The sequence below is a fragment of the Apostichopus japonicus genome, chromosome 18, assembly GCF_037975245.1.
Source record: "Apostichopus japonicus isolate 1M-3 chromosome 18, ASM3797524v1, whole genome shotgun sequence".
NCBI lineage: Eukaryota > Metazoa > Echinodermata > Holothuroidea > Aspidochirotida > Stichopodidae > Apostichopus > Apostichopus japonicus.
The window spans coordinates 3,120,685-3,144,037 of NC_092578.1; the positions used below are offsets into that span (position 1 = coordinate 3,120,685).

Here is a 23,353-nt window from a genome sequence, read left to right on the forward strand (position 1 = left end):
CTTCAGAGTATCTACGTCATTTATTTTTTCTTTTTCCGTATCTTTCAATTCCTCACTTTTTCTCAAGAAAGTTCCCTACTCAAAGTCTTCTACTTAAGAGGTTGCTCTTTCTCCTATCTAGAAACTAGCTAAAATTCTCCATCCCCTCAACCCCCCTCCCCGACCCCCAGGCTCGCAATTCCCCGCTTACATCCCAATCTGTGACTACTTTCCCTGCGAATTGGTAGGTCTTTTTGAAAACAAATCATGATTTGCCAATTCCAGTTGTACCCATTACTTTGTCATCTTTCGGCAGAACCATGTATATTTCTGGGGGTGGAGGGGGGAATATAAACAGGGCAGCAAATCCATCCCCCTCCACCTTCCTTCGCTGCTGGTAGGCAAAATATTACAAGAAGTCATAGTGTACAGTACATAAATATATAACATGTATTTGTGGTACAACCTAAGCAGTGGAAAATTCCTCAACATTTTCTCAAAAGTTGCAAAATATAACAGCATTTTGCATCTAAGCACCCAACATTTTACTAAATTTTCTCAAAGGGGAAGTCTGTCCACGCCGCCTCACCCCCCCCCCAGGTCAAAATGGTGGTTGCACCACCCCTTTGTCATGCTGGGGTTTACAAAGGAATTACAGATCCCTTTAAGATCAACTGGTACATATCATTTGTCTGGTGTCACTGACAAGCTAACGAACAGTGCAGTAATATCGTTTTACATAACCTAGGGTCGATTCATCAACTTGTAGTAAAGGTTAAGATATAAAACTTTTAACACCAGCGATAGAATGCTGGGTGTTAAGTTCCGAGGTATGAACCACCTGCCAATAAAGTGTTACTATTGTCAGGTTAGAGTCGTAAGGGTCTCGCCAGGGTAAAGGTTAACAGCACTCCCGGCGCGTGAATATTTTGACACAAGAGAAATATTGTACGTGTTCTACTTCCGATTTTTCTCCATTACAAGTATATAGGCCTATAATAGTAATGTGCATCTAACTTTAATTAAACAGTTTCACCTTGGAAACGTATTAAAGTTAATATTGCACTTTAATATCTGTAAATCAGCTTTGAGTACAACTCTAATAGATAATAATGTTTTGAGGGTATATGTATCGTTGATATTCTGAATAAAATATCTAAATTAAACTCCCTTTGAGGCTATTCGATTGAAAGAACGGCAAGAATAATAACATATTTCTTTTATCAACATTTCGTTAAGTCATTGTCTGTTTATGTTCATGGTATTAATCTCGTAGACGTAAATGAGAGAAAGGATGTGACAGTCGTTGTTTATATATTTTGTTTTTCTCGAATTGAAACTATTCCAAATTAATCCACCGGATATGTACCATTGTAATTTGCATATATCATCAGACGCACGGTAACCAACTGGTATGTTTGTATTGATGTTGATGCTGGCCAGTGCCCATAGTCCTATAGTCAGAGGCGTCCAGATCCCGGTCGAGTCCCACGTAAATGATGTTAACGGTTCACCCCTTTGTGTGACCCTTCACGTTTCCTTATGTTTACTTTCTCTGACCCTCTAATGGACCCGGATCCCAAAGTTGTACACCCCAGTCCCCACCCCTTCCGCTCTGGTCATGTCAAGTCCACAGAAGGCTAGTGTGAAACTTGTGCAAGGAACTGGTCTGGTATTGAGCATGCCATGTTATGTAGGCTATCATTTGAAAGTTATTTATTCTGAGGGAATTCCCGTTGGAAATGCAAGTTGCTGTGGCAGTTTGCAGTAACGACTAAAATAATGTAGGCTATAAAGCCTTACGGTATATTTGCTTGCTCGCAGTTTGAATACACTATTGTATCATGTAACATAACGTAGGTTTTTTGGGGGGGGGGGAGTGAGGGGATAGAGAGGGAGAAAGAGGTACCGGTATATAGTTGCAACATTCTTTGCATAAATGACTCATATATTGAACATTATCATTACCATTCCTGTAATATGGAAATTCAAATTTCCAGTGAATCAAGTCTGAAAAGTATGACAGTATTTTGATACTTTGAAAGTTATCAGCACAGCTTATCCAACCCCCGCCCCGCCCCCATCCCACCCTCTTTTGCAGGATGCTACAAATATAAAAACGATTACAACTATAGGGCGTAATCACATGGTGGCTCCGACTCTTTTGAATTATAATGCACATATATAGGCCTACTGGGTAGAAGGAAGAAGTTATTGAGTCAAGTGCTTGCTGAATAACGAGTGACCATTACTTGCGTTCTAGCAAATTAGGGGCAGTAGTTTAATAATGTAATTAAGATCCTCTGTTGCTCTGATGTTATTGTAATGAGCTATGATTATGTGACTATATAGTAATCGCTTCCGATCGGTGTTGAAGGTAGTCAGTATGGTTCCCAAATGATAGCACGCTGTAATTGCTAGAAGGTTTCAAAAAGTAGGCCTACTTTCCTGGAGGTCTTTACTCTCCAAATTGTTCTCAGATATTTTTAAGGAACACACAAGATGACTGAATGTCCCAGTGAGGAAAATTTCCTCGAAGGTGAATTTTGACAAAGGTGACCATATTTGAATATCTAGCATATTTGGGGCCAATACAGTATATCTTTAAGGTACACACCGTCCACATCGGTATATGAAGCCTTTTATTCACTAAAGCATCGTGACTTCGTTAGGCCTATACTGTACTAAAAGTGAATGGTTTAAAGATGATTACCCACGTACGTTACGTGACCAGTTGGATTGTTTTATGTAAAGTCATGAATATTAATGACCATAACACGTCATTTCTTATCATGCCTTGTGCAGACACTAATTCGGCTTGTGTCCAGCCACATGTTGCATCCAGCAGACGATAGCGGCAGGATTTTAGCGCCAAAATTTGCGGTCTTCAACCATCGAGTTTATACAGCAATCTATTTCGCTCACATTGTGGAGGTTATTACCACACCTAATGTTTTTGTTGCAATCATTCGTATATCGCAAATTTCCGCTTTAGAAGCTCCTTTATCTGTGTTCGGAACTCACAAGTGCAGTGATTGACAACCTCACTTCCTTTCCACATGCACCTTTACATATACTTAACGGTCCCATACACGCACATACGTTGGTATGATGTACCTGGTGGTATGCGTAATCACACTTCATTCGTAAGGATCATACCATATCATTCATTATCTTGAGGATGTTTAGGAACCCTCGCTTGCCTGTATCTCAACTATTCCGGGATTCACAGCTTTTCTCAGAGCAAGGGAAATCATTAGCATTAAGTGATAACTTTGCCCCACCGCCTCCCCCCCCCCCAACTATCTCTCTTCTCTTTGTCGATTTCTTCATTATTCAAAAAAAAAAAAAACTAGCTACCGGAAAGGAGGCAGAAACTTCAAAAAGGGCCGAGCTGGATTAGATAACAAGCGACATCATTTTTGTGACACTTTAACCAACTACTTCCTGACGTCACACTTTCAATGGTATCACCGACCGGGTCGTGTAACAAACGAAACTTCCACTCATATCTTCTTCGATTGGATATACAGCTGAAGAGCATGTTAGGCGTGCTGAGTGAACACATGTACTTTTCGTGACGGTGACGGAATCTGAAGAAATAAATCGTAAAAATTGACGTGAAAATTTGGGATTGTGTACTACCAGCAGTGTTGATAATTCACGTCATGGCGTTACAAAGCTTACCGATGAAATGTTGGATTATATTTGAAATACTTTTACTGATTGCACCAAAGATCGCTGCTACTAATGAATCGGAAGATGTGCACAAGGTACGTATATCGGCATAATGTGCCATGCTTTGTTTTATTGATGCTAATTAGTAATTGTATACACAATTAATCATAATCATTCGTCATCCGGGTGATTTTGTTACCTTTTGGCACTTGTGTATATTTTCTGTGTTTTTATTTTTATTTGTTTAGTGTTATCGGATATGGTCTAAGAGGGGAGCGGTTGTGAGAGGGTCCTTAAACTTTACCCGTAAATGCGAGCCCGCATCACAACACTTCACACATTGCATGCAAATTAATGTAGCGTGGACCTACTCAAATAGAGAAGTAAACAATGTTGTCACGCAATGCACGTTTTGCCTTTACATTGATTAATCTAATTTGCCTCTGACTATTGGATTCTTAGAGGCAGTCAGGTCCTATATTGCTTGTAGTTCTGTAGTATTATGATGTTAGCCACAGTTGGCTGTTATATTGAACTATTAAAAAGGAATGTAAATCTGTTATATTTTTTGTTTTAAGAACTATCATATGACCTTATTGTTATTCACCATAGATGTTATAGGCCCATGATTAATTTTAGTTTCGACTTTCGACTAAATGTTGTTGCTCGTTTTGTAGTGTATGTTAGCTATATATCTTTGACCTCATGTGGGTATGAAAACTGTGAACTTAAATCGTTAAACGGATCTGTATATCCGTTTTGTATTATTGTGACATTCATAAAATGTATTGACTTTTGGGGATCATGCCCTGGAATGCCTCCTTTTATTGGCTGAATTCCGACTGTCCTTTTTTACCGGGTAGATTTTGTCTATCCAATATTTAGTAATTAGTAGTGTACATAACGATTTGAACTTAAAAATACTTCCTTTTTTTTTGTTACGAATTAGCATAATCGATTGCAACAAGGTTGGAGTTAGACTACGATATTGTCAGAATTTAGTCTGTAAGATGGGAAGAAACATATTTTAGGAGACCACAACTAGAACGACTTCGAGGAGGCGGTGGGGGGGTGTCTTTGCTTCTGCCCCGCACCCCCTAAAACCTTTTTGGCACAAAAAGTCAGTTACAGAAACATATGCGTTGTGCATTGTGGGTATTATTGCCATGGTGACATGCACCAGGTTCTTTAATGCAAAGTAAATAATAAAAAGGGTAAGGTACGCTTGTAAAGTTTAGTATTCCCAAAAGATCACTTTTATAAAGGATATCTTAAATATATCTTGCACAGTATTAAAAGTCTGCGTTTCAATACATTGGCAGTAACTACCGAAGGTTGATATGTCCCAATCATCACCATGGAGACCTTTAATCACAACCATAGTGGTTTTTGTCAAAATTGTAATAAGCCGACTCTTATATACGCAGACATACTCACCACCATTGCGACAAGAGACAGATTTAATGGCGGTTTATTATTGTTGCCATTTTTTTTCAGAACTTACTTTTTATTTTCACAAGATAAAAGAATATCTGATTCAATGTTATCTAATATTATAGGAATGGTTCATTTGAAAGCTCTTTTATTTGTTTCCAAAACCCAAAATACTTCCGGTTCAACGAACGCCGGATGAAGCAGGTAACATTACGTTACGTTTATGAGCAACGTAACCGTCTTTATTTCTTACAAGTATAGGCCTATTTGTGAAATCACTGAGCTTGTAGTAGCCTAGCCTAGCCGTGATCCCGGTGTTGCTTGAAACTTGCCAGTGGCGTTTGGAATGTTTTTAAAATTAATTTACATACCGTGGTAATCATTATCGCCACAGTTGGCAACCTTGTGGTTTTCCCTGTAAGGTTCTAGAGAGAGGTCTCTGGACTGCTTGACCGACTGTGGTTCATTGTACGACACGTCTTAACAAGGCGTATGAAAGGTTAAAGATGCCAATTCTTCCAAAATCTAGCACGTGCCATGAAGTTTAAAACGCTGTTTCTTTGGTAATATTGCAACCACAACTGGGTGGGGTGTTCCAACCACGAATGCTTGTGTATGAACTAGGTTAACTAAAAAAAAGAGATCAGAACACACAATATTAATTTAGTACAACGTTGGGAGTTATTATTGCTTTCCATGGGGTGCCTCTTTGCTATTTAAATATGAAAAGTACAAATACTTAGCCCTTTAAAGTTTTAACACTGATAACATTACTAAAACAATGCTAACTCCATGGTGCGAAGCTAGCGCCTATAAGGTCAACTTGACTGCGTTCCTGGTAACAAGATACCTGTTCTGAAAAATGATAACATAAGGCTGAGGTAGAGTCGTGACATACACCTCAGGATGTTATGTACTTAGTTCACACTATTGGATGAACAGGTAACGTACCCTCCACTTATAATGCTATATTCATGTTATGAAAACCGTAGTTGAAATGTCTTCCAATAGACGTTAGCAACACATGTGAATTCGATGTTTAAGAAGTACGCCTATATACGGTACAGTTAACAGAAATAAACAAATGTCTAAATGTGTTGCACGCCCTCCCGCCCCCCCCCCCCCCAATCACAGCCCATACAATAAAACCATCGAAACTACTGACGAATTACAAGAAGTACAAATTCCGGGATGATTCAACTGTCCACAACCCATCCCTTCCCCGTCTCGCACGGGACCATGCAACATGACCCCTCACTGCAGAATAGTTGGTTAGAATTTTACCACAAGTCCAAAGTTTTGATTTAAGCCCGGGGTGGATGGGAGAGAAAGGTTAAATGAAAAGAGGAGGTTTATCTACATGCCATGGAGTAGAGACCACCCTATGACCGAATACAAGCGTCGAAATGTCATAATTTGAAAGGAATGTCAGTTCAGGGGACCATTTCATCGTGTGCTGTTGTTATGTTAAATTTGTTAATGCAAGATAGATACAACATGGTGACAACAAAAACTAAGGGGTCACTGTCTTACTACCATTAAACCCCACGAGAGCCTTATGACACAAAATGAAAACTTCCCCCGTCGTAACAGACTTTTTAAAGTTGTAGGGGGCTTTATCATAGTTTAGATAACTATCTTACAATTCGTTGATCATGCGGTCTACCACAAACGGTTGGATTTTGGTTTTTATGGCTGGGAATAGCTTTGTTGTCGTTAACAATTGAATCGAAATTTTTAATTTGTTCCTTCCCGACCAGTTCTTGTTTTGGTCTTCATGCGTAGCATCAACCCTGCGTGTGTTTAAAGGGTGGCCAACATTACAGAAGATACTAATTAATGTTAGTTGAAAACCGCTTGTCAATCTCTTCATCGGATATGAAAACTAGTCTTGAACATCATGTAAATATATTACCAGATGACTGTAAGATTTGGTTTTAGTATCATGAGAAAATCACTGATGCTCAAAATTGTAAATGACATCAACATTTTGACAAATAAAACAATCCGGACCATTATCGTAATTTAAGGGTCGACTTGATATAGATAATAATCATAAACACCACATTTCATCAAAAAAACTAAACACGTTTTATTTTTTTAAAACTTATTTGGGAAAAATATACCCATGACCTCTAATATCACACGAATTTTCGTGATTTCATTCTAATCCCAAAAGGAAACTAAGATCAAAATATTGATCATATCCACACAAAAAAAGCAATAAAAAGTCACATCAGGTGAGCCCTACATCTTACAGTCCCAAAACACCTGACTGTAAATATTTAGGGTGGTCTGTCTCATCAAAACTGACAAAAAATTAACGAACCGAAAAATATGATATCTTTAACCATGAAGTAATTATGGAGGTATAAATACGTTTCGTCTTGTATGGTCCTATTGCATATATGAGTGTAGTTCACGAGTGTGTGCCCACGGGGGTATCTGTGATAAAAGTACCAGTTTATTTTTCATTATGCATACAATATAACTTCATCGTGACATGGTTAGGTTTATAGGTTTAGTTTGCCTATAACCGTTAGTGCTAGCCTCTAGGAAGCTTATGTGGTTAGAGCTCCTGTGATTATAAGAAAACAAGAAATTTTAAACTTATTAAAGAATGTTCGTCAATTAAACACTTCCTTTATCAAATTTAAGTTGAACGCATGGAGCCGACATCTGTAAAATGCCAAGTTTTGCGAGGTACCCAGCAAACTACCATAAACTCACAGTGGCGTGCGTGACCGGGTTAAAAAAAAAAAGACAGAAATTAATAACCCAAGAAAGAAAAATTGTGAGAGTTTTATCAGCTTAAATCTAGTTTCATGAAAGTTTGTCCCTGTGTGACCATTTTGTTTCATCTAAATATTACTATCCTTTTTCATATATATCATATTTATTTGGGGTCATTTTTGTGTCACGGTAAACGGTTGGTTTTTATATATTGCTGGTATATACATATATGTTATTTGACTGCATGATCATGACCATGATCAAAATGACCAAAAAAGAAAAGCAAATTTAAAATATCATCATTAGCCACAGTGATAGGGACGGTTGTGATGAACAACCTCCCCCTCCACCCTCCCCGACCCTCTCCTCCGACCCCCTCCCCCTCCCCTCCCACCCCCCAAAAAAAACATGAGAAATGGTGTGACTGTTGCAAATATTACTGTACTATTATATTTTTATCTGTCTGAATCATCATAAGAAAGGTGTCCTTTTCTTATTTCAAAATTGCCGTTTGTTTTTGGCAAAAAATTTTAAAAAAAAGTAGTAAACGTATACAAGTACCACGTTGTAATATATTATAATATTTGAATTAGTTGTATAGAATGCATGCGCCTTGGATTTATTTGTCGGCGCGTTTTAAGTTTATTTTGTGATAGTTTCAAATGTCCTACTGCCCTTCTTCGAAGTTTGTGCCCCTCCCCTTCCTCAGATCGAAATTCTTTTATGGCCTCTGTAAAAGGGCTATGGCGGTCCCACGTAGGCGGAAGGGGGGAGGGGGGGGGGTGAAGCAAAAAGGGAAGATGAAGAGGGACTAAAGGAAAACCGAAGGAAGACCAAATAATCATTTGAAAAGGGTTAATTTTTGACACACTGTTTGAATGGACATATGTCGAGTGTGAACTTGATCACACGGAGTAAATTCCGAGTGCAGGGTGAAATAGACAACTGCGGAAACTGCCACAAATGGGAAATATACATGACCATCGGTTGCTATGGTGACATTTGATGATAAGAACCACCACCACAAGTTTATTACCGGTTCTCATCGGTGAGAGAAAAATCGCCAAAAAAAAAAAAAATATGAGAACTTAAAAACAATATTTGGAGCGTACTGGATGGTCATTCACAAGGGGCTCATTAACAACGGCATAGATTTATAAACCACTTGTATCGCCACGGGGTACAGAGGTAGGCTACAGAACGTTGGATTATTTGTCTTGCGAACAAGTTTCGTAGCCCTAATTAGCCACGATGTTTCAAAGATATCTGACTTACTAAATGACTAATCGCCAAAAATGTGGAATACGTGTGGGAATTATGCATCGATGACGTCCAGGGATTAGGCTTTAAGCCTTTGCAGTCGAAATAACAAAAATATTAGAAAGAAAAAAAACCTGGAAAATATGAAATAAAATAACAAGATAACCCCTAGATTTTGAGTAACCCATTAGTATATGGAGGGTCAGGAGGTGACAATCTCCATGCAGGGGTATCGGTATCGCGGGTGACTCATACTAGGCCTGGAAGAAGAAACTTGTGAAAATCCAGAGGAATCAGTGAATGCCCTGTAGCGAGAAAAAAAAGAGTGAAGGATGAGTCACCTGTATGTTTCCGGTAAACAGAAGGAAACTGAACTCTGTGTAAACTGAAATATGTGCTAGAGAGGTATAGCCTTCTTTTGTAAAATATGTGCGCGAATTTAATTTAACTTGAAGGTGCAGCGCTCTCTCAATTTTTGGTTCCTTGCTTTTTGCAAAGCAAGGAACCTATGCATTCAACTTGGCGTGTGTGTGTGTGTGTGTGTGTGTGTGTGTGTGTGTGTATGTGACGCTTGGCTTGTGTACACGATATCTCAATAAGGAAATGATGTATCATGATGAAACTTGTTGGGTGGATAGCCCATAGTAAGAGGAAGATCCCTATTGTTTTTGGTGCCCGCAAAGGTCACCAAAGGTCAGTTAGATGCCAAAAACCAATATATTAAAAACAGCAATAACTCCCATTGACAGGGTCCGACATGGTTGATATTTTGGGAGTAGTTGTGAATGGGGTAAGGCATCGTTTCCAAACATAACGGTAATGTGATCGAAGGTCAACAAAGGTCAATTAATGATAAAAAACTAGTATTTTTGCGATAACTTGAGAACGAAATGTCCGTTAGGGTTGGGAGTTGCTTCAATGTAATCCAACTGTCGACCTGTATCTGGGTGACCCTTGACCTCAATTTGACCTCTGGTGACCTTTACGTGTTTTGGGGGATTTTTACAGTTTTGATGCTATTTTCAGATGTCAAAGGTACCTTCTGAACATAAATGTCAATAGGTTGACCCCGTGTGACCTTAATGTGCAAAGTTATATGGGGTCAAAGTTTTTTGGTCGGAGTTAGGATGGTTGTACAGACTTGTCGTTTTGTTTTTTGGAATCAGGAGATTAAACTACATCTGAAACCAAGGTCAAAAGGTCAAAGGTCACATTAGAAAAAATGTGCTTATTTTGGGAGGAAACGAGCAAAAAAGAAAATGTTTGGTTTTGATGCTAGATTTGGATGCCAAAGGTACCTTCCGATCAAAAATGTCAATGGGTTGACACCCGTGTGACCTTCGTGTGCGAAGTTATACGAGGTCAAAGTTAATTTTCAGACATTTAATGCAAGAACTCCCAGTTCCAAGGTGTGACGTGGTTGATATTTTTGGACAAGTTGCAAATGGTATAGGGGAATATTTTCAAACTTAACGGTCATGTGATCCGAGGTCACCAAAGGTCAATTAATGTTAAAAAACTAGTATTTTGGGAGGAGAAAATGGGCAAAGAAAAAATGTTTGAATTTGTATAGTTTGATGCTCTATTTAGGTGTCACCGATCAAAAATGTCAATAAGTTGACCCAAGGTGACCTTTGTATGTTAAGTTATATGAGGTCAAAGTTAATTTTCAGACATTTAGTGTAATTACTCCCAGTGCCAAGGTATTACGCGGTTGATATTTTGGGACAAGTTGCAAATGGTATAGGGGAATATTTTCAAACTTAACGGTCATGTGATCCGAGGTCACTAAAGGTCAATTAATGATAAAAAACTAGTATTTTTGCGATAACTTGAGAACAAATTGTCCGTTAGGGTTGGGAGTTGCTTCAATGTAATCCAATTGTCGACCCGCATCTGGGTGACCCTTGACCTCAATTTGACCTCTGGTGACCTTTTTGTGTTTTGGGGATTTTTATAGTTTCGATGCTATTTTCAGATGTTAAAGGTACCTTCTGATCATAAATGTCAATGGGTTGACCCCCGTGTGACCTTTGTGTGCGAAGTTATACGAGGTCAAAGTGAATTTTCAGACATTTAATGCAATAACTCCCAGTTCCAAGGTGTGACACGGTTGATATTTTTGGAGTAGTTGCAAATGGTATAGGGGAATATTTTCAAAGTTAACGGTCATGTGATCCAAGGTCACCAAAGGTCAATTAATGATAAAAAACTAGTATTTTTGCGATAACTTGAGAACGAATTGTCAGTTAGGGTTGGGAGTTGCTTCTATGTAATCCAATTGTCGACCCGCATCTGGGTGACCCTTGACCTCAATTTGACCTCTGGTGACCTCTGGTGACCTTTTTGTGTTTTGGGGATTTTTATAGTTTCGATGCTATTTTCAGATGTTAAAGGTACCTTCTGATCATAAATGTCAATGGGTTGACCCCCGTGTGACCTTTGTGTGCGAAGTTATACGAGGTCAAAGTTAATTTTCAGACATTTAATGCAATAACTCCCAGTTCCAAGGTGTGACACGGTTGATATTTTTGGAGTAGTTGCAAATGGTATAGGGTAATATTTTCATAGTTAACGGTCATGTGATCCAAGGTCACCAAAGGTCAATTAATGATAAAAAACTAGTATTTTTGCGATAACTTGAGAACGAATTGTCAGTTAGGGTTGGGAGTTGCTTCTATGTAATCCTATTGTCCACCCACATCTGGGTGACCCTTGACCTCAATTTGACCTCTGGTGACCTTTTCGTGTTTTGGGGATTTTTACAGTTTCGATGCTATTTTCAGATGTTAAAGGTACCTTCTGATCATAATTGTCAATAGATTGACCCCTGGATGAGCTTTGTGTGTGAAGTTATAGGAGGTCAAAGTTAATTTTCAGACATTTAATGCAATAACTCCCAGTGCCAAGGTGTGACAAAGTTGATTTTTTTGGACAAGTTGCGAATGGTATAGGGGAATATTTTCAAACTTAGCGGTCATGTGATCCAAGGTCACCAAAGGTCAGCTTATGTTAAAAAACTAGTATTTTGGGGGAGAAAATGGGCAAAGAAAAAATGTTTGAATTTTTACAGTTTTGATGCTCTATTTAGGTCTCACCGATCAAAAATGTCAATTGGTTGACCTACGGGTGACCTTTGTGTGTGAAGTTATGTATACAAGTTCAAAGTTAATTTTTAGACATTTAATGCAATTAAATCCCAATGCCAATGTGTGACATGGTTGATAATTCGGGACAAGTTGTGAATGGGGTGGTGGAACATTTTCAAACTTAAAGGTCATGTCATCTGAGGTCACCAATGTTATCATATCTGTTGACCCGCTTGTAGGTGACCTTATATTTCTTACATTTTCGACGCCATATTTAGATCTCAAAAGTGCCTTTTGATCAAAAATCCGATCACATTTTGTGATCACAAAAGTGTTGGCTATAGTGTTGGTTACTTTATGGGTACATGTAGGACCACAATTACTTGGACTATTTGAGCCCAATCTTGCTTGATAATATTATGTGTATTGTCATATACCAAGCAAGGAACCACAGTGCCCTTGGGCTCTTGTTAAAAAAAACACATTCTTTTTCAGTTTACACTGCTGTCATTTTTAGGTTAACATCTTTTATTGGCGTTTTGCACCATCACCTGCTGTGACGTCAGAGAAAAAGTTATGCAATATTGTTTTTCTGAAGGTATAACAGTTGCTATTTTTGATGGACACCAAGTCACCACTAACCACCCCCCCCCCGCCTTTCAAACCGTCAGCTCTCTCCCCTCTTCCCACCCCCCTTTCCCTGACCACCATCCTCCTAACGCATTCTCTCAGTTTTTGTCGCGATTTGTGGTTTTGCATCGTGTGTCTTGTTTCTTACATAGTTGTCTAACTGGATGTGACCTTTGCGGAATCAGTTACGCGAATTTTCAGATCTCCCGCATGTGTTACCGACAACTTTCCTGATCTGAAACGTGTGACAGTTTCTTTCAGGTTATCGCCCCTTCCTCTGTAAATATTCGCAAAGTCGACCAGTTTAGACACATTGTTAGTACGCTTTGCAGACTCAACGTCAACCCATGCGTGTGTTAGACGGCCTACATATATAGTTTGCACTATTTTTGTTTCCCACAAGGCCTCTAATAAGCCTTGGTTTAGTTCTTTGTCTGTATTGATGGGAAATGTGGTAAAACACAGGATATCCTATTGTTAATGAGCACCAGCTTTAAAACAATGAATTCGATTTGAAATAAAACCACCAGGATGTGTCTTGTATATAAGAGACGGGTATATATATATATATATATATTTATATATATATATATATATATTTATATATACATATATATATAAATATATATACATATATATATATATATATAAATATATATATAAGATTTATGTAAACAGAAGAAAAATCCTTCAACATTATCTGAATCACCCCTCTTTATATATGCCTTTCCGAATCGAGTCCATGCTCACATGAATACCAAATATATATTTTATTTTTCATCTCACGCATTTGACGCTTTCGACGATTATGCCTTTAAATCTACGTAACCTGACTCCGTATAGTGAGTCCGTATACTGGCACTCGCATTTGTAGCAATGTTGCCAGTGTACTCGAATGAGTACTCACCGTCCTGGATTTGAACTCGATGGATTAGTACAAGATTGAGTACTCTTACTGGATTTTAAAGCCGTGTTCTCGTACTCGTACTCAAACCAAGAGGAACTTATATTTGTGTACTCGAATATACAGATGCAATTGTACTTTGTACTACGATGTTTATTGATTTGTTGCTGTTTTCATTTGTACAGAATCCATGCTCTGCCGAGGATCACCTATGTCATAGTATATTTGAACTCAAGTTGGAAACGCTGGGACTTATAGATCGACTTCATAAAAAGTATCCAGGTATGTATACTTATAGAACAAACCGATGTGAAACTTTTATTATGCAAATATATATTTATATTTATTATATATATTATAATTATTTATTATATATATATATATATATATATATATATATATATATATATATACATATATATATATATATTTATATATATTATATATGTATATATATATATATATTTATATATATTATTTATATTATTATTATATTATATTATATATTGTCTATACGGGATATGGAATACAAAGAAACATAAAATGGTCTATTAGGAAGATAACTTTATGGCGACATCTGGAATCGATGAGTCAGCCAAATGTAAACTTCCTAGATAGGTAGTTAATTACCGTGACATAACGTTTACATAAGCATATATATATATACATTGACATTACTTTTACATAATTTGAATAGAAATAAAATAAGTATAATTGTTTAGTTTGATTGCACAATGGCCTAAATCGTCAATTGTATATATGTCTGTATACGACATCCTTCGTCATAATGTTCCTAGAGCTTTTCAAGAAAGCCCGATTATCTTTATTTTATTTTATGATTTTTTGTTTCATTTTAACGTTCAGAAAGTAAAATTGGGTGAAGACAGGCCATCTTCAAAGGAATCAAACGTTTGCCTACTAATCTAACCGCTAATTAGGCTAATAGGTTTTGTGTACATGTGGCGACGGCCCACCAATATGAATCACAATATTCTTTATTAACCAAACCATACACGAAAATCCACATGCAGTCAGTATTTCATGTTTTCAAAAGAATCATTCATACCTTCTGTGTAACAGGGTGTGTGTCTGATGGATAGAAACTGAAAATAAATAACAGACATCTGTAACATTATTATTAGAGGTATATGTCACTGTCTGAGAGCCCGTGTGTGTGTTTCCAGATGGTAGAGTTATGTCATTTAGAAATTGCTACAGGTGAGAGGTCCTTGCTATCTGACATCTGGCGATTAGGGGGGCCATTAATGCGATACACCTGTGCTCCTGAATGTTTTCCAGTATACGTTGTAAATCTTAAACCCACCCCCCCCCCCCCACACACACTTATCTCTCTTTCATGAGTCAAGTTGTTACGTTGTGAACATTGTGAACGGTATCGTCGAGGTTCAAGGGACCTATGTGATCGGCAGCACAGCTAGACTTTTTATTTTACCAAACAAAAACACGACAAATATCCATGAATGTTGTGTGCAAAGAGTTCGAATCAATACGCACGATTTAAATTAACATGCTTGAGTAAGGCCAGATGGATTCATAGTAGGCTCCTGGTTGTACCTACCTGCTGAGATAAGAACTCCATTCTTGTTTGCTGCAGTTTTTGAGAACTGCAGTGTATACGTACATGCTGAATATTAAGCGAGGCAGTCACTAGTCCTCAAAATGACAAAAAAATGACCGTATTTAAGCGTATTCGAAATGGTTGCACATAATATGAACAACAAAGCTAAAACTGAAAGGTTTTTGATCGAATTTTGCCACTATTAACACCTTTTGCTTGACATTGATACTCTGACCATAATTATTCATCGGATCAGTTTCAACCCTTTTCAACGCACGTTGAGATTCGGTGCACGTGCAAGTTAGTGGGTGGTTTCCTTTGAATTACCACAGATTCCAAATTCCATGGGTCCCATAATTGACCTCGGCCCTTTGCTGTGCCCCTCCCCCTCCCCCGTGCCCCCCTGACCACGCTCATCTTGTAAGGCCAGCCGGTACATGCAGGAGGAAATATCGCAATTGTCTTGTATAGGCCCATGCATCTTAAGGCGTATACCGTTAGTCCAACTGCATATGGACTCGCTTGCATACAGTAATTCTTGAAATAACAATGATTATGCTAATAGGAAACTATAAAAACAATGGCATACAAACAAGTTCGCAAAAATAGTTAAGAAAAGGAATAAAAAACGGTTCCCACGCACGGGAGAGAAGAATATTTCCCTCATTATTAGGGAAACTTACAATTCCTATATATAACCGTATGACCAATAGCAAAAGGAAACCTAACCGAAACAAATATTCGTCATGATATGTTGTTACATAGGTATTTGCGGTAAACAATTCGCCATCTTATTTTACCCTGCAGATCTTGATGATGTAACACTACAAAGCGATAGCAGACGAGGTGACCTAGCCGGAGTTTATGAGAATGAAGTGCAGATACTAGTAACGAATCCTACCACAAAAATTACAGAGGGTGCTAAAGAGGGCGCTACAGAGGGTGCTAAAGAGGGCGCCACAAAGGTCCCTATAGAGGGCGCCACAGAGGTCCCTATAGAGGGCGCTACAGAGGGTGCTAAAGAGGGCGCCACAGAGGTCCCTATAGAGGGCGCTACAGAGGTCCCTACAGAGGGCGCTACAGAGGTCCCTATAGAGGTCGTTACAGAGGGTGCAACAGAGGGCGCTACAGAGGTCCCTACAGAGGGTGCTGCAGAGGTCCCTATAGAGGTCGTTACAGAGGGCGCAACAGAGGTCGCTACAGAGAGTGCTACGGAGGGAGCTAGTTATTCCACTCAAAAAAACGAATCACGGATGATAGAGGAGAATAAAACCGCATCGCGAGAGACAGAGAAAGTAACGGGAGGCGAGAGTGCTACAGATACAAACGAAACACCATCAACGCTTACTTCTCAGAGTGACGTCAGCACAACGCCTGTATCGTTGACGTCACAACAAACAGAGTACGACGAAAGGTCTTCAGAGACGCCTGGACAGACAACACAAGAAAAACAGCAAACTACAACTACGTCAGGAATAGATGGTGACGTCACTGAGATGATAAAGGCGGTAGAGACGATAGAAACCGATGCAGCCGGCTCGACAATCGTTAGTTATAAGTCGACAACGACAATACCTACTGCTCATAAAGTCGATCCAACGCTTGCGCAATCGTCGACCGCGGTAGGTGTCACGAAAACTACCAAATATGGAGTAACAAAGCACGAAACTAAGAGTAGTTCTGATGATAAATCTGCAATAACTGATGTGTCTTCTCAGCTAACGTCGTTTTCTGACGACACCGCTGTTTCTTCGACAGAGTTCCCGCCAACAATCATCCGAACTACAGATACGCCAACCAATTATGTGGAACAGACAACTTCTACAGGGCATGCAACGGCGACTTCCTTCCAAGGGCCTTCTTCAATCACACCTTCTCTCCCTCCATCTAGCTTGGCTTCATCTGTGGAGGTTAAAGCGGATGATCCGAATAAATCGACATCACCTGGCACTCAGCGGGGTCTTACTGGTAGTCCAGATGAAACTTCAAGTGGTCCTTCTACTCAATCAAACGTAGATGCCGAAACTGAGACTAATGATGTTAACACTGAGCCTAGCTCTACGTCACTTATGAAGTCCACCTCACGGCCTACTGTTAAAGAAGAACAATCAGATTCTACGGCAGCCACACCTACAGTAACAACAGAAGCCACAAAACAGCCACCTGTAACTACATCTATTGATATTGTAATTACCCCGTCGATAGTAGATGTTCCTACGATACAACCAGCTGCAGCAAGTTCTCCTTCGGTTACAACGAGTAAACGGTTGTCCACAGATGATGACGAATTTGGCTCCGGTGAAGGACCAATCTTTTCAACAGTTCCTACTCATCGTGACGTCACGACACCAAGATTAGAAACCACAGATGCTGCTGCCTCAACGAAACCAACATACTCAGTCTTTAACGTTACAGGCGAAAAGACTGTCGTTGAAGGTCACTGGACAGCACATTATGATGATAATTCTACCAGCAGTACTTCCGTCACTTCCGGCGACATAACAAGCAAGACGCCATCATCATCATATGACAAGAGTACGTACGTTAATGTCCGTGATACTACAACACGTAGAGCACTCGATGCAATCAGCACGTCCTCTTTATCTCAGTCGACTGCGACAATCGAACAGGAAGAGACGTCACCGACAACCAAAGTTTTAAGTTCTACTCCCAGTGACGTCATGACTACTTTAAGTAGCAGCGTTTCCAGTAGTGAGAAATACGAACAAGATTTATCAACGAGAAAAGCAACCACTGAGGAAGATTATGCCATTCGTTATGCCGACACAACTGTAGATGACGTCACAAGTGAAGTGACTGCTACATCTCCACCAAAGGTCACAACGGTTAATGACGTCACAACACATGCAATAACTACCCCAGTCGGTGTTACTACTAAAGAAGCAGGTACCACTGTACCACCCCCTCCAAAAGACTGCTACGAAATATGGCAGAGAGGGGCCAGGCAGAATGGCGTATATGTTATCCACCCACCAGCCTTCCCAGAAGGCTTTGGTGTTTTCTGTGACTTACAAGGGCAAACTGGAGGCTGGACGGTAAGTTAACTTAAGAACAAAAGGCGGATCAAGAGATGGCCTTTTGGAATATTCCGGCAAATATATGTAATATATATAATAGCTTTAAACATAAATTTGATCACAACATGGTACGCATGCGCCGAATTCCTTTGTTTACTGACGTTTCTATATGCACCGCTGTTTCTGTATAGTTGACTCGATATCTAAAAATACTTTCCTCCACCTTTCTCTCCAAATTTTTAATATGTGATATTTGTTCAGCCATTCACCATAGAACTTCAACGTTATAGAAAATGTATGTAACTAATACCATCTAACTTGTTCTTTTTTCTCTCGCCCCTCTTCTCTCCTGCGCAGGTCATCCAAAGGCGGGTCAATGGTTCTGTCAACTTTTACCGTCCATATTTTGACTACGTCCTTGGCTTCGGCAACCACTTGAAAGAGTTTTATCTCGGTAACGAATTCATCCACGCTTTGACGAACCAGCACAACTACGAACTTTTGATCATATTATTCGATGGTGAAGGCAATTCGAGGTTTGCCAACTATAGACCATTTAGGCTCGGTGATTATTCCAGCGATTATCAACTCTTTGTACGCGGATACTCAGGGAACGCAGGTAAGAGTTTCTTGTCAAAGGCTGTTTTTTTCTTAGGAATATCGCCAGCTAAAACGTTTCAAAGGTAGACTGTCGTATAGTTTGTATAACCAGGGAGTTGTTGTATAACCTTGTAAAGTATTCCACAGATATTGAAGAGTTAAAAATTAGAAAATAATTGTCTCGGTAAGGGGAAAGCTTTAAAGGTGGATGTAAACAAATGCTGGCTGGAAGTTAAACATTTGTAATCCTTTAACTGACTTTCTAGCATATTAAGGTGATACAATAATGACCACCGGCAATCTCTGGCCTTTGAAGTTTACTCAAAGTACAACGGGGATGAATGATTAAAGAAAATAACGACTGGATTCATAGTCATAACAAAGACGGCCTTGTCGATATTTTAATCAAGCATTTTAAATTAATGATTAACATTATCGATGATTGTCTCTTCTTTTTGAATCTTTGCAGGAAATTCACTCGGTTACCATAGTAAAAGCAAGTTCTCGACATTCGATAGAGATAATGATAACAACCCCGCCGAAAACTGCGCGCGCACTTTCGGATCTGGATGGTGGTTTGCAGATTGCGATCTTAAATCGAACCTGAATGGACAGTATTTAAGGGGAGGTGCACATAACCAACGGGGTAAAGGAATAACATGGAAAAAATGGAAAGGCTTAGATTATTCCTTGAAATTTGCCGAAATGAAGATAAAGCCATATGGATTGTTATGATAACATGATGATAGGACAACGTATTTCATACATAATGAGTGTTTATAGAGTCACCGAGAAAGAAAAAAACACTTCACGAAAAGACTACCTCAGTCATTAAATACACCGATGTATGCGGTCACGCCCTAGCATACAGGAAGTGCGCCACCGGCAATAGGAGGACGGGGGACGTCCCCTCATTTTCTTTGGGGAAAAGAAATGTACTCTTCCCCTTCGCCATCCCTTTCCTCGATAAAACAGAGGCATGCGGTATGCCGAAGGGTTGGTTGTCCACACATCACACCCCGTCGCCTAATACTTAGCCCACCTCGAACCCACACACGTGCACGCCAACAGTCAAAACTGTATAGACGCCACCACTGCATATGAGGCTCCGTAAAACACAGGAGTGACAAATGTTGACACATGCATGAGATAATGTTATACTGACGTTGTATTCCTTGCTGAAATCTCGAGTAGGGTGGGAAATGAGGCCGGGAGGGGGTGAGGGATGGGGAGGGGTGAGGGAGGGACGGTGTAGCGCATGGAGGCGAGATCGTAACAAAGAAAGTTAAATAAGATTATACTGTGGACACGTGTATGACTCGTGATATATCATAAAGAAAAGAAAGCGATGCAGTGCTGTTCTGAACTCTCGTTGTACCTAACAGTCTGTCTATTGATTAGAACTAGTCCTTATGACCCAGATAGTTGGATTGACTCAGGAAGAATGTCTCATTTCGGCGTTGTGAAATACTCACACGTCGCTACTGTATGTTAGACCAACTACATGACGTCACTTGACGTCACATGAACCCTCCCAGGAGTCGTTAATGAACTATAACCTAACTTATAACTCAACCCAACATAACTCAATTCAGAAACATACATTAGACTATAAAGGTCATCGTGATTGTCAGTGAGTAGGCTATATGCTAAAAACTAAGTGAAATAATGGCCACTCCTTCGTAGATTCAAAACATTTTTACCTGAAAAAATTCTTTCAAGTAAGACAATAAGAAATAGATACTTTTAGCAATCTGAAGTATCGATTTCCAATGCCACAGGATGAATTTCTGATGTAAAATAATAATGTTTTTCAAAAGTGACAGTTATATTACTATCTAAACATGCCATTAACGGTCTTAACAGTTATTCATAATTTTTCACTAATTTATATTTTCAATAATTCATTAAGTTTGTACATAAGGCTCTCGCACGTGATTGTTCTGTGCAAGATTTTAAATGAAAAAAAAAGCCACGCAGTATACTTATACCTTCTTTCACTCTGATTGTAAGAATATGCTAAGAGTTTAAACAGTAACCTTAGTAACTGTTACTATGGTAGACTAAGTGAAAGATCATCATTTGTGGCCAAACGTTTTAACATGCAAACAATTGCTCAAAAGTGTTCAAAAGTGTTCAAAAGTATACTTTCCTGAAGTTTCTGAATTTTTCAAAATCATTATTCCTGACATTTAGAATTGTTAAAACAGACGCCTAAATGTCTCTGTTTGAATAACTACTTTTAGACTGCAGGCAGTAAAATGCTTATGCAAATTAGCTGGAGAATGGGTGACCATAATCTGATTTTCTAGCTTTTTTGTGGGGGAGGGGAGGGTGGGGGGGGGGGGAATGCCGATGGCTTTTAAATAACGGTTTATTTCTACTAGCTGGGAAGTAAAGTATAGTTACAGATTACAAAACGACAACCAACCATCTCTTTAACAAACTTGCTATTTAAGGCAATGAACATTTTCAATTTCTGAGTTCGGAAGAAATGAATTCCTATTTTGCTCATTCGTTTATATCTTGGCCTAGTGGGTCAGATTTCTCGTCAAACAACTTTATTTCAATAATTTATTTGTCAATGTTATTGTATTATTATTGTTATTTCTATTATTATTAATATCATTATTACTATTATTATTTCTATTGTTATTATCACTACTATTACTATGGTTATTGTTTCATTTTGATCTTTTATTTACTCACAGATTTAACATTTTAGTGTTTATAAGCTGCATGATTTGAGATATATTACAATCAAGAAAGAACTGTGAAATATGTTTAATGATTTGTCTCTTTTACATTAAACCGGTGATTGATCACCACATTACAACCATTATTTCTATATATATATATATATATATATATATATATATATATATATATATATAGATATAGATATATATATATATATATATAGATATAGATATATATATATATAGATATATATATATATATATATATATATATATATATATATATATATATATATATATATATATATATATATATATATATATATATATATATATCAGTGCTTCCATTCACTTATACTGCATATACCCCGTAGAAAACTTTATTGTAATCGACTCCGTATTAATACACTATAATCCGGTTTTTAACGTCTTGTGACTTGTATATCAGCAATTATACTTCAATGAGAGATACCGAAGAATGATTACACGTCTGGTTCACGATCTTTGTTTCTCTCAAGTTACATTTTATAATAGATTACATTCTCACAAAGTCTCCAGGGACAAACGGTTCAGACAATGTTTAGCATATGGACGTCCTAAAATATATAGCGGCATCTGTCACCATATATCAACTGTTAATAGAAAACTAACATTCGATTTAATATGCCTTTATTACAGTTGATAGTAATTGATTTGTGTGTGGATTTATCCATTTTGTTATCGCTCGGGTGTTGCTAAGGAGACAGTCAGTGCACATACGCATGCGCAAAGTGAGCAAGACTTTGTTTTGCTTGATCAAGAGAAAGTACAGTTCATTGCCATGTTTGAAACAACTCAATCGTCGCTATTTGGCGAGAAATCTATGATAATAATAATGGATGGATATGTTATACCATACAGGTTTTCACGGGTGGTATATTTGTAGTTCAAGCAGGATCAAGTTACAGTGCTTGGGCATGGTTGTTCGATTGTTCTGTAAAAAAGGTATATCGCCCTCAACAACGATCATGTCTACTGTAGCGTATAGATAATCAACTATATCAGGAAGGACGGCCCCTCTTCCTACCGCCACGAACGCACACACACGCACACACACACACACACACATCCAACAGTATTACGTAATACACTCAGGTTACCCGTCGTGTGACGTAACCTTGGGTAAAACGTCCACCTTTTGTTAATGTGATTCTGCAGACGAGGGGAGGGCACTTTCCCTTCCCTTTGAAAATCAAAGCAGAAAAAAGATCAACATATTTAATTGTGCTACCTCGTTAAAAATGTGGTTAACATTTTTGGTTACGATGCCGAAGACTCAGTTACCTTTGTAATCGGGCTGGCTTGTGTGTATGTGTATATGTGACGCCCTAGCTTGTAAACAAGATATTTTTTTATTTTATTTCTTGAGATCCTCCTGCAAGCAGGAACTCGCGAAGAAGCCTCATTGGCTTATCAAAGCCGCAAGCTGACCGAAGTCAGTCTCTTAGATTCATATTTTAACGTCCATGATTATGAATTGTCAATTGTCAACAACTCTGTAACTGGACGACATACATTAATCTTGGAGTGACTCGAACTGAGGACCTTATGATTGGAAGGCACCGGCGTTAACCACTGAGCTAACCATCCATATCTCAAGATATCTCAACATAGTTACGCTCTGCAGTTCTCATATTTCGCATGTGGCTTTCCCAAAATTAGAATAAGAACTCTATTGGTTTGTGTGGGGG

The 23,353-nt window shown here is 38.6% G+C and overlaps 1 protein-coding gene across 2 annotated transcripts; it reads left to right on the forward strand.

The window, feature by feature from the left end:
* Positions 1-2,754: 2,754 nt before the first annotated feature.
* On the forward strand, positions 2,755-21,692 carry LOC139958512 (uncharacterized). Of its 2 annotated transcripts, XM_071955618.1 has the most exons (6): positions 2,756-3,752; positions 13,893-13,989; positions 16,094-16,347; positions 16,420-18,342; positions 18,682-18,943; positions 19,394-21,692. In XM_071955618.1, exons 1-6 carry the CDS (start codon positions 3,648-3,650, stop codon positions 19,657-19,659), a joined length of 2,907 nt encoding a protein of 968 aa, XP_071811719.1. In that variant the 5' UTR covers positions 2,756-3,647; the 3' UTR covers positions 19,660-21,692. The 2 variants fall into 2 exon arrangements, with proteins under 2 accessions (XP_071811716.1, XP_071811719.1); XM_071955615.1 differs by having other exon boundaries at positions 2,755-3,752; positions 16,094-18,342.
* Positions 21,693-23,353: the final 1,661 nt, after the last annotated feature.